This window comes from Leishmania donovani, chromosome 28 (assembly GCF_000227135.1).
Source record: "Leishmania donovani BPK282A1 complete genome, chromosome 28".
In the NCBI taxonomy this organism is placed as follows: Eukaryota; Euglenozoa; class Kinetoplastea; order Trypanosomatida; family Trypanosomatidae; genus Leishmania; species Leishmania donovani.
Window position 1 is genome coordinate 405,070 of NC_018255.1, and position 11,614 is coordinate 416,683.

The 11,614-nt window shown below is 59.0% G+C and overlaps 3 protein-coding genes across 3 annotated transcripts; all 3 read left to right on the forward strand.

Moving 5' to 3' along the window:
- Positions 1–277: 277 nt before the first annotated feature.
- On the forward strand, positions 278–2,446 carry LDBPK_281170 (hypothetical protein, conserved; the record flags this gene model as incomplete). The annotated part of the gene is made up of 1 exon (XM_003862168.1): positions 278–2,446. The coding sequence occupies one exon, from the start codon at positions 278–280 to the stop codon at positions 2,444–2,446; it is 2,169 nt and encodes a 722-aa protein (XP_003862216.1).
- A 3,378-nt stretch (positions 2,447–5,824) lies between these two features.
- LDBPK_281180 (hypothetical protein, conserved) lies at positions 5,825–8,182 on the forward strand (the record flags this gene model as incomplete). The annotated part of the gene is made up of 1 exon (XM_003862169.1): positions 5,825–8,182. The coding sequence occupies one exon, from the start codon at positions 5,825–5,827 to the stop codon at positions 8,180–8,182; it is 2,358 nt and encodes a 785-aa protein (XP_003862217.1).
- Positions 8,183–10,668: 2,486 nt separating this feature from the next.
- On the forward strand, positions 10,669–11,292 carry LDBPK_281190 (hypothetical protein, conserved; the record flags this gene model as incomplete). The annotated part of the gene is made up of 1 exon (XM_003862170.1): positions 10,669–11,292. The coding sequence occupies one exon, from the start codon at positions 10,669–10,671 to the stop codon at positions 11,290–11,292; it is 624 nt and encodes a 207-aa protein (XP_003862218.1).
- Between the last annotated feature and the right edge of the window lie 322 nt (positions 11,293–11,614).

Below are 11,614 nucleotides of genomic sequence, written 5' to 3' on the forward strand. Positions count from 1 at the left end.
CGTGTCGCTACGGAGCACTGCACACCTTTTCGTCCTGCTCGTTTTCCTTCTGCCTTTGCTGGAGGGCGCATCGTTTGCTGATCTGCATCTTCCCTCGGTTTCTGTGTGTGCGTGTGTGCGTGTGTGTGTGTGTGTGCCTGCTTTGTGTGGGTCGCGCAGACAATCGCATCGGCATTGACACCTGCGGTTGCCCCCGGTGACTGCCTCGGCTCCATTAGTGTATTCGTTCTTTGTTTTTTTTTCCTCTGTCGCGAAGCTGTGAAGACGAGCGGCTGAGATGTTTGGCAATGTGATACGGCGCTTGCCAGTGCACTGGGGCCCTGGTGCAGCTTGCCTCTCAAATCCATCGCCCTCAGCCACGTCGCCGCGGCTGCGGGCATCGCCATGTACCTCCACGGCGGTAACAGCTGTTCGCGCCGCAGCCGCGGCTCGTCACGTCCGAGCCACTCACACAGACCCCTCTTACTTGCTTTGTGGCACGTTGTCCATGGCGCATCGGTGGTCCTCCACGTACCCCACCGCGTCGCGTAGAAGTGTTCGAACTAGAACGAAAAAGCAGTTCAACTACCTCACAGCGGACCGTCTAATCCCAACCGAGAAGAAGCTGTCGCGGATCGCGATACGCAATCGCGATGATGTTAGTCTGCGACGGCGCCGCGAGTACAAGCAGCAGCTGATGCGCGACGTGGAGGAGAAGATCCGGTTTTACCCTCCCAGCATTAAGAAGCAGGTGTTCTTTCCAATCATGACGAACTCCACCCGCGTATCCCTCTTCCGCGGCAACCGCGAATATGGGATCCGCACGTCGACTCGCGTCTTCAGCATGCTCCTGGAGCAACTTTGCAAGAGAGAGCACCGAGGGTTCATCCTAGAGAAGCTGGCAGAGCTCGGACTCGAGCCCCCCACCGCAGAGGACTGGGAGCACTTCACCGATCCGGTGACGGGGGACATTACAACGGGGATGATGTACTCCAAGTGGGTCGATTCGATTTTGACAACGTATGGACGGATGTCATTCACGAGCTCAAAGCATCTGCTCGCCGCTGGAGCGACCACGCTGTTTGCGTATGTCATCCGAAACTACCTCGACCGCACCCTGGTGCCGCCGCTGGAGGACTGGTCGCGCCAATTCGGCCCTGTCGTCGCCGAGGAATTTGTGGGGCGACCGCGCGGTCAGCAGAAGGTGAGTCTTGCCTTGTCCGACGCATTGTACGAGGTGCGCGTGTGGGGGCGTACACATGCGCAGGAGGCTGTCTCGCGCCTCTCGCTGCAAGAGCAAACTGACCTCGTGAAGTGGGTGGAGGGAAACATGAAGACCCACATCGCGGAGATGGAGAGAAAGCACGCCTTCACGGCTAAGATACTCGCAGTGATGCACAGCCTGCCGGAGGCCAAAGCGATCCACAACTCGTTCTGGGCCTTTAAGGAGTCGAAGCGACTGGAGCACGTGGTGAAAATGAACGGAGCCTTCTTTCCGCTGCACCACGACGTGCATAGGCAGTGGTCTCAGCTGTCGAAGGAGGAGAAGGCGCGATACTCGTGCTTTGGCCGAAAGCGTGAGACGGAGACGGCGTGTGGACGCAAGCTCTTCATTCGTTACTGTTGCCGTGACTACGGCTTTAGCTTGAGCGATGCGTCACAGCGCTACGCCAGCCTTGGCGATCTGCAAAAGGCTGCGCTGGAGTTCCCCTTCTACTTCCCGCTCACCCCAGGCAACGCTGCCACGGCGGCGTTTCAACGCTTCTACTTGGTGATGTGCGAGCGATACGGCATGGTGCGCACCTACAGCAGCGGCATCGGCAATCGACTCTTCAAGATTGCCATGCGCCAAAAATGGGATGCCCTATCCATGGAAGAACGACAACAGTACGAAGAGCATGACCGGATTTATGCTGCGTTCCCGCTTCAGCCGCCCACGCCCGAGGCAGCCGCATCGGGCTCCGCAAAAGCGTCCTCATCAGGGTCACTGCCAGCGAGTACGGCGCCATCGGCGGCGACACGGAGCAGCGAGTGCGTAACCACGCGATGGGGTACACCGGCCAAGGGTTCGACGGCATCGAGGTCGCAGGTAAGAGTTGGACCTCAGTACTTTGTGGAGGAGCGGCCACCGTCGTTGAAGGTGGACGACACCGCGCTCACTGCGGAGGAGTTGCTCATGAACCTTCGAGAAGCTGCGTACGGCACACACAGCAATGAGACCAAGGCGAAAGTGGCGGCGACGGCCGCTCATCCTAAGGCAACCTCGTCTGTGGCGGAGACGGCGGCGGCGACGGCCGACGAGAAGCTGCAGTCGAGGCAGCAAAAAGAAGCGGCTGACACGCAGGATGTCGAGGTGCCCATGGCCGCGTCGAGGAGAGGCCGTGCACGCTCCAAGACTCCGGGTTCTACCCATGGCGAAGGGTCCACGAGGACGCGGCAGCCGGCACTCCAAGTTGTCATGATTTGAGCACCACGTTTGCGCCATCGGCATCGATGGGAGCGAGGAAGGTTGGTGGAAGGAAGGGAGGGGGCGGGAGAGGTCACTGTTACGTTTTCCGGCTGCTTTTTCAAAGTGGCCGAACGATAAGGGACGGAAGGAGGAGCGAATGGGGCGGATACGTCTTTATGCAGACGTGTGTGTGTGTGTGTGTATGCTTGTTCCCCTTTGGCCGTTCGCGCTTCATGACTCTCTTTCTGTCTCTCGGCCCCTCCTTCCCAGGCTGCTCGGAAGCAGAGCAGCTCCGCTTTGGCTGTGGAGTCTGTCCGTCTCGCTTCAACCCCCCCCTCCCTCCCTCCCTCACTCTTCCGCCCCCATCTCCCTGGTCCGTGATGGTGCAGCATAGAGTGTTGTTCCTGTACGCCGCGTTCTCTTCGATGGCTGCGAAGCGTCCTGTCTCTCCCTCTTGTTTCTTTGTCACGACTTCTTCACCGTCCGCATCAAACAGTGTCATCCGGCTCCCTACCGTGTCGACGGTTCACACGCGCGCTTTTGCATCCTTCCCTCGTGGGGACGTCGAGACGCCGTCTCAGTGCCACTACTGTTCACACTCGTAACTGCATACAAGCAAAAGGAAAAGAAACGACAAGAATGACACACGTAAGCACCTGTCGCCTTACACGACGGGCAATCGTAACAGAAATGCTGTGGCGAGGCGGTGGAATCGGGGCGCGAGAATGTGGCGGTGCTCCCTCCCTGCCACAGGCAACACCGTCTTCGACTTCCTGCTCCGCCTCCCTCCCCCACCACACACCTGTGCAGCAGTGCCAGGCCTACGGCGATTGTGCATGAAGGCATGACACCCATCGCGCGCGCGCCCTGCTCACCTCTCTTCTCACCTCTCTCTTCCTCACATCCCCCCGGTGTATCACTGTCACTCACACACGCGATGTACGCCTCTCTCGCTTTCTTTTTTTTTGTTGTTGTTTGCTTCTTTCACATTCTCTTCCCATCCCTCTTTGTTTTTTTTTTTGCTTTTGGCGTGCCGTCATATCATCTCCGTGCCGCCTTCCGCTGCCCCGACGTTTCGGTGTATGAACCCGTTTCGTCTACCCGCGATGTCTTTTCCAGCATAAGCATACTTGCTCATCGGCAGGTATAGATACGCCCCTCGATACACGGACACACTCACAGAACTTATCCTTGCCCCTCTGCTCTTTTCCTACCATCGGACACCGCTGAGTGCGGCCGCTCGTTGCTGCGCAGTTGCGCGAAGCTGACAAACCGGCGGCTTTCCTCTCCTCACCGCAGCCGACGCGCGCTTTGCCGAACGCGCGGAGCCTTCACGTAGAGAGGAGGCCGGCGAGGAGCGAGCGCATTGCCCGCCTCAGCTTTGAGGTCACCGCCAAAAAAAAAAAAAAACAGAAAAAAGGGGTGCTCATCTTCCGCTGTCTGCCGTGCGCTCGTGTGTGTGTAATCTTTGCTGCGGATACTGAAGTGCACGCTCTCGTCGAGGTCGCCGCTGAGAGTCGTCTCATTTCTCCTTGGTGTTTTCGAGAATCCGGCCCCCTCCCCCCCCCTCCACCACCCATCCTAACCTCACCCTCCCCTATCATCATCTCTTTTTGTCTTCTGCGCCTTTCCCCCCCCCTTTCCCTCATCGTCCAATCCAAACCCGTTGAGCGACGTCCCCCTCCCCAACACCTCACCCTCCCGGCTCACTACACACAGACGCATCCCCATCATCATTACCGTCTTCCTATCTTTGCCGTGCCCTGTCTCCCCACGGCTCAGACCTTCTTTCTCTCACGCCTGCGTGTGTTTTCCGCGTGCGTTGCCCGAGCGTACAGCTTTTGGTTTGCTCGCGCCGAGTTGTTTTCTTCTCCTTCGGTCTCCTTTTTTTTTGTTCGCTTGTAAGGGCCCTTGCCAGTATTGTTTTGTTGTTGCTGTTGTTGTTGTTTTCCGCTCCGTTCCCTCTCTCCTTCCCTGCTCCTCCTCTGACCCGGCGTAGGTGTGCGCGTGTGTGCGTGCGCGCGCGCGTTTTCTTTTCGGAGTGCGCAGGTGCGCTGGACACCGCCTTTTGTCTCGCATCGATCTCTCCCGCCCACCCACACACACACGCGCAATCCAATAGTGCACACACGCACATCCTCTCCTTCTCTTGTTTCTCCATGTTTGTTGGGCTTTTCCGTTTGGCGTTTTCGCTCTAACTCGCTTTGCCGGCTCGCTGTTGCCCCTCCGCTTTCTCCTTCCCTCAACAGTTCTGGTTGAATGACTTTGTTGTCCGTGCTCACACGCATGCCTGTGTGTGTGTGAGTGAGTGAGTGGTTGTCTGTGTTGTCCACCATCTCTTCCGACCTCTTTCAACAGCAAGCCCTCTTTTGTTTCGCTTTCTTCCTGGGGTTGTGCTCCCCCTCCATCTGTCATTTTGCCGTACGCCGTACATACACACACACACACACACTCACGCCCGCACATCAGCGAGCTCCCCCTCCCCTTTCGTGCTTTCTTGCCTTTCCTTTGGTTTGGCTTGCTCCCCTCTTATCTGTCGGTCTGCCTTTTCTGTTTGCCGCTCTTTGCCACAGGCCGCAGAGGGAAAAGCTCGTCTTTCGTTCTTGTGAGCGTCTGCTTCCCGTATATTTCGTTGCGTGGCTTTCTCTTGCGCTCTGCGCGTGTGCGAGTGCCTGGGAGCGCAGACTTCCTTATACTCTGTGCAACTTCACGCGTCTCTGTCTCCGTTCCTTCTCCGCGGTATTGTTCTCTCTTTTCCCCTTTTTTTTTGCTGCTCCAGAGGCGGTGAGTGCAACAGGAGGCTGCGTCGGTGGAAAGCGGACAGATAGTGTGGCTCGGTGCCCTATACAGTCCGCCAATCGACGTCGAGGAGGGTAGCTTCTTTTTTCGGTCAGCGTGCAACGCGCGCGTGTGTGTGTGCGGGGGGGGTTGTGATGCTGAATCTGCAGGTGGGCGCATTTGTGTACATCCTCACATATTTGCTCTCCTGTATCCCCGTACGCGCACACGGACACGCACGCGCGCTGACGTGCTCTACAAATTCAAAACGGTCCCCCGGTGCTTCCGTGTCTGCGATTGGTTTTGTTCTCGACTGTGCGTGTGTGCATGCACATGTGAGCTCTGATGAACGCAGAGAACCCCATGGGAAACTCGAGCGCGCGGATACGCTCCGACGCGCCGATTACATCGTCGACAGCAACGTCACAGGACCGGGCCAACAGCATGCCGCCCCCCACGACGCTTCCGTCCAACACCACTTCGCTGAATGGGCCTCTGCTCCCTCTGTCGGGGACGCGGCGGCCACCGCGTCGGCTTGCGCGTCAGACCAAAACCCCACCTACCCCACCTACGCAGCACCCACCCAATCAGCCAACAGCGCTCACCTTGTCGCCACTGATGCTGCTTGAGCGGCAGCAGCTGGTGCAGGCGCTGCAGCTGCGTTACCACTGTTCAGCTGCCTGCGCCATCTCCACCGTGAACAGTTATTACCCCGACGAAGAAAAATGCCGGGCGACGGTTCAAGGCAAAATGACCGCTCCGTTCGTGTTGGCCGTTGGGATGGTGCCGAAACAGCGCGAGTATGTCGACAGCCTGCGCGACGACCTCGCCGCTGCCTTTCGGCACTTTCCATATCTGAACGGTACTGCAAAGCCGCAGGACGAAGAAGAGCAAAAAGGATGTGCCAAGGCCGTCGCCAGCGGCGAGAGGGGCAGCAATGGTACTGTGTCGTCGCCGGCTTCTATTGACTGGGCGGAGGTGCGGGCTTGCCTCCTGTCACCCAAGAAGGCGCCGCTCTGGTACATGCACACAGAACTGGTGTTTCCCGGAGCCGCACACGATGTGCGCATCTACGAGAATGCCTACCAGAGCCTCATTGTCAAAGAAGGCTTTTCGTACGTTATTGGCTGCTACGCTTCCGGCGATGGCGTGGTGCCGGCCCTCGACTATGTCAATGCTCGGCTGTGCGGCGAGTCTGTTCAGTCTCTCGCCCAGCGCATGGGCTTTGACGAGGACGTCGTGGAGGCACTCGATGGTCTTGAGGCGGAGGTGCCCACCTGTGTCTACACGCGCGTGAACGCGTTTGGCAACAACCCCGCCACATCGCGCTCCTCCCGACAGGACAAGGGTCACGCGCAGCAGGTGCTCAAGGAAGCGGGGCTTGCCTACGTTCGGTCCTACGTGACGACACGCGCCGATGAAGCGGTGGCAAAGGTGGAAGATGGCACATTGCTGCTTCCAGTCGTGGTGAAGCCAAACTCCGGCGCCGGGTCAGAGTTTGTGACGCTGTGTCACACCGTGGATGACATCCGCGTCGCCTTTTCGATGGTAAAGGGCGTCCGGACCTCGCAAGGCACAGACGCGGCGCAGCTCGTTGTGGAGGAGTATATCGAGGGTCCCGAGTACGTCGTGAACACGGTGAGCTACCAAGGCGTGCACGTCGTTACGGATGTCTGGGAGAGCTGGAAGTACCCAGAACCAGTGGTCACCACAGGCTTGACGCGCAGCGCCGAGGAGGCGCTGCGCACCGCCGGCATCGAGCGCCAAAAGCAGCGCAAGATATCCATCCTGTACGACAGGCAGACCCTCATCACCAATCTGGCAGACCTGCCGGCGACCCACAGCGCACGACGGATCGTCGAGTACACGCTCAAGTGCCTCGATGCGCTGGGACTCCAGAACGGCTGCGGGCACAGCGAGGTGCGCCTTGACACCCGAAAGACGGCGCGCGAATTGCGACATCACGAGCAGCGGCGACTGAAGACGAACAACCCTTTGGGCAAGGTCAAAGACGAGCGCCTCGATGAAGGAGAACCCATCTTGATTGAGCTCAACTCTCGCATGCAAGGCGACATCCCACGCAGCACCGACGTAATCGGCTACGACCAGTATTCGCTGCTCGTGTACATCTCAGAGGCCGTGAACGTGTTCGGTGCGGCCACGGCCGCCTCCACGGCGCTGCCCTTCCGCGTCGACTCGTCGCGGCCGCAGCGTGTGGGTGAGATCCCGTGGCCGCCTGTGCCGCGCCTATACCGTGCTAGGCCCTCCACCGGGCCACCTATGGCAACAACTGTGCTGTTCCTGGCGACGAAGGAGGAGTGCATCCTCAACGGCGTTGCCCTGCGCACTCTCACAGAGCTCGGCACCTTTCGGCGCTTTACCCGAACCATCTTCAAGCCGAATCAGCCCGGCTTTGTCACGCCCCTGCGCCACACCGTCGATCTCTTCTCCAGCCCCACGTCGTGTGTCATGCAGGGCCCTGCTGCAGAGGTGGAGGCCGACTGCGCAGCCATCCGGTCCATGGAGTCGGCAACGCTCTGCTCGGCGGCGAAGGCGGCGCTCTTCAAACTCACCTCCACGATTCACGAGACGGAGCGGCTGCGCGAGAACGCTCGCATTATCGACGGGCGACTGCGCACCATGACGGAGGCCTATCGCCACGCCTCCGCTCAGGCGGGATCATCGACCGATGAGACCGCCGACGAGAGAAGGGAGAAGGACGAGCAGGACACGGAGAATGACAGCTGCTCCTCTCAGCATGACTTGGAGGCGCTAAGGAGCAGCATCTCCTCCCTTCAGTCGGAGCTGACGTGGGTGACGAACAACCTCGCCGCCGATGATAGACAAGCGCAACTCTTGAGAACCGAGTTTGCGAAGGCGCTGGCGAGTCAGAAGCCCGCCCCGCTGTACGTTAACTACCAGGACTTCTCAATGATGAAGGCGGCTGGTGTCGGCAATGAGCTGGCTGTCATGTAATGGCCTAGTGGGCGTGCTGTAGCACGCGACGCTCGTCCTCTTTAGCCTTTCCAGCGCTGTCCGGGCGAAGCTAGTGCCGACGTGCTGAGTCGGTGTGCGTAGGCGCGGGTGCACATCGGTGTGCACTTTAGCGCTCTCCCTCTTTCTGAGTTTTCTCTTTTTTTACTCTTTGCCTTCTCTCTCCACGGATCCTTCCTCAGAGGGTGCACCTCGCTGTAGAAGGTCGTTGTAAGGGGAGGGGGGCGTTGAGGGTGGAGGGGCGGCCAGCACCACGCCGACCCGCATTTCTCCCCTTGTGGTTTCAAATCTCTGCGGATGCCGAAGATGGACCAGATAGCGTTCACAGGTTGCTGGGCTTTTATAGATTTGCAAGTAGGGACCCACGGTAAAGGAATCCTCCTTTTCTGGTACCCAGGACAGGGCCGCGAGGTGCGCGTTCTCATGATCCAGCAGCCCACTCCCTCCTTGCCTGCATGGCCTCTGGCGTCTATCCTGTCCTCTGCTCGCACAGCGTGGCAGCTGCAATGCACACACACGCCCCTCTCGCTCCGCGCACTCTCTCTTCCCCTCTCTTTCTGCAGACGATGCGCCAGCTCAACGGAACGAGTGTTTCGGCTCATTGCTTCACCAGTCACCACCCCGACAGAGACCGCCACCGTCAAGCATGTTGGGTGCACCGAGTCCGGCAGCAGGCGAATTCAGACGCCGTCTTGCACAGCTTCAGGGGGTGAAGGGCGGACTAGGCAGCAGAGGCACTAACGGGCCGAGGATCCTGGCAGTTCTCTCCGCGCTGAGGAGCTCCAGCCGCAATAGCAACCCTCAGAGAGTTTGGAAGACAGGGCTGCCCGTCGGGTGGTCCGGTGATCGGCCGTGCAAAGACAAGATAGTGCGATGCTAACAGGGGTGGAAGCTTGCCACGCGGGAAGACGACACGCCACGGTGCTGCATTTTCTTCTGCTAGAATGCACGCCGGTGCAGCTGTGTTGCACGTGCACACGGGATGTCAGTGTGTCAGTTTGATTGCCCTGATCATGTGCATAAGATGCACACGACGACATTGCACCTAGCCGACACAAACTGCCTCCAGAAGCGTTTGTGTGTAGACGTGGAAAAAGCGACCCTTCGCTATCAAACTCAGAGGGGGGGCTCACACTGCCACGCAGCTGTGCCAAACTGCGGTCCTCGGGCTAGAAGGCGCGTAGGTGCTGACGGCAGGGAATTCGAGGCCGCAGTGCCACAAGAGAACGAAGCGAGTAGAGCGAGAAATGGATAAGCGGGAATGTGCGCGAATGCGATGGAGAGAGCGAGCGAGTCACCAGACGATGCGCGACCTGCAGCAGGAGGGCGTGCACGCTATCTCTCTCTCAGCTCCTGCGCGCGTAGCCGGGGAGAGACACACAACGAAAGAAAAAACGCTCACATTGTTGTTGCGCCACCTGCGGGCGCGCGCGAAACCCTGTCTCTCTTCTGGGCATGTCTGCGGATGTGTGCCGTGCGGATGTACGGGTGCGCATACTTTTATTTCCGGACTGTTTTTTTTTTTTTTTCTTTGGCCGCTTCTTCGGCGACGTGCTCCTCCCCTGCTTGCTCTAGACCTGTGCCTGCGTAGGTACGCTCATGGCACCATCAGCGGTGCTACGCTTGCGGTTGCTTTGAAGAGAAAGAGGGTGCCGCGATGGCTAATTCGAGTGACGGCGTCTTGATTGGTGGATGCTGGAGAGTTGAGAGGAGAAAATGGGGGCTGCAAAAGGGGCCTTTATGGTGGAACCCACGCTCTGCAGACCTCTTCTGTTCGTCTCTCTTCTATCCTCAGACGGCAGAGAGCTTGCCGTGCTCACCGGAAAACGGTGTGCAGGGCGCACTCGGATGCGCATCTGCGCACCGGATGCTTTGCCTCCCGTCGGAATGAATGCCGCTCTTTAACTATCGCGATACGGGCCAAGCGCGCTGCTTTCGATGGAGGGGACGCAATGCGCTCTTCAATTTGACCCATTTTTGCGCTGCTCCGTCTCTCGCCAATGAACACGAACACGGACACACATCTGCCCGCATGAGCGGGGCACACACCCACACCCAAACACGCATTCATCACAGGGGGTGAGGCGCACGCTTCCATCCTCAACGGCACCGATCAGCCAAACAAGAAGACTAAGGTTTGCCAACGGGCGCACAAGCGACGAAAACGGGAGCATACACGTGTGTTTTTGGGCGTGACATGTAGACTCGCTTTCGTTGGCGGGGAGAAGATCTCATCACTGGAAGCGGTTGCCGCCCTATCGTTCTGCCCTCGCATTCTTCCACAGCAACCGACGGCTATTTCTTTCCTTCTCTTCTTTTTTTTTTGGATGTCTCGCAAGGTGAGCGCCGTGGTCGTTTGTGGGCCTTCTGGTGTCGGGAAGACGACAGTCGGCCGAAAGCTTGCAGCGCTTTTCAAGTGCCGCTTCGAGGAGGCGGATGACTATCACAGTGATGCGAACAAAGAGAAGATGCGCTCTGGGGTGCCGCTGACGGACGACGATCGTGCGCCGTGGTTGCGTCGGCTCCAGAAGGGGGTGCTCGCGCCGTGCCAGGGTCTCGGTACCGCGTCGATGGTGCTACCCTGCTCCGCACTGCGTCGTTGTTACCGTGACGCGCTGCGGGGAATGGACTACTGCAAGAATTCCAAGGCGGCCGCCAATACGCTGCAGCACACGGACGCTTTTTTCCTGCTGCTCAGTGGAGACGTGAAGCTGATCGAGGAGCGGCTGCAGGCGCGCCAGGGACACTTCATGTCGACCTCCCTTCATGGATCGCAGACGGCCACATCGGAGGCTCTGAAGCCAACGGAGTTGGGCTCTACAGTTGACTTGGATGACCCGCCGTCGCTGATCGCCACGGAGGCAGCCGAGCTGATTCGGATCGCCACCACGTCGTCCCTCCGCATATCGCCCAGCCACCTCCGACAGACGCCTGGCCAGGGCAGCGGATGCTTCAGCCTCTTTCTCTTTGAGATTCATGCATGTGTCTATATTGGCTCTCTAACCCTGTCGCCCTCTGCGTTGTACTGCTCGCCTTTGATTTCTCGTCCTCCACTTCGTCCTTCTGTTGGGCGACGCCTACCTAGACAATAACGAAGCGGGCACAGCGTCACTGGTGCACGAGCTGGACGAACCCCTCACCCTGCGCACGACCACACGGTGGTGCCTGCATTCTATTCAACGTACATGTGAAGGGGTATGCGGAAAGACGGAAGAGAGGACAATGTTTCTTTTCCCAAGCGTGCCTGCTCTCTGCTGCAGAGCATGGGGCCCAACAGAACTCGGCCCGGGCCCGTCGCCGGCTAGTTTGCGTGATGCCAAGCAGCCGCACACACGTGCTACCGCAACGGCGACGCAGTCGTCGCAGCGCCACACCTGCATCGAGCTCTATCCACCTCCACTGAGCAGGCCGCCG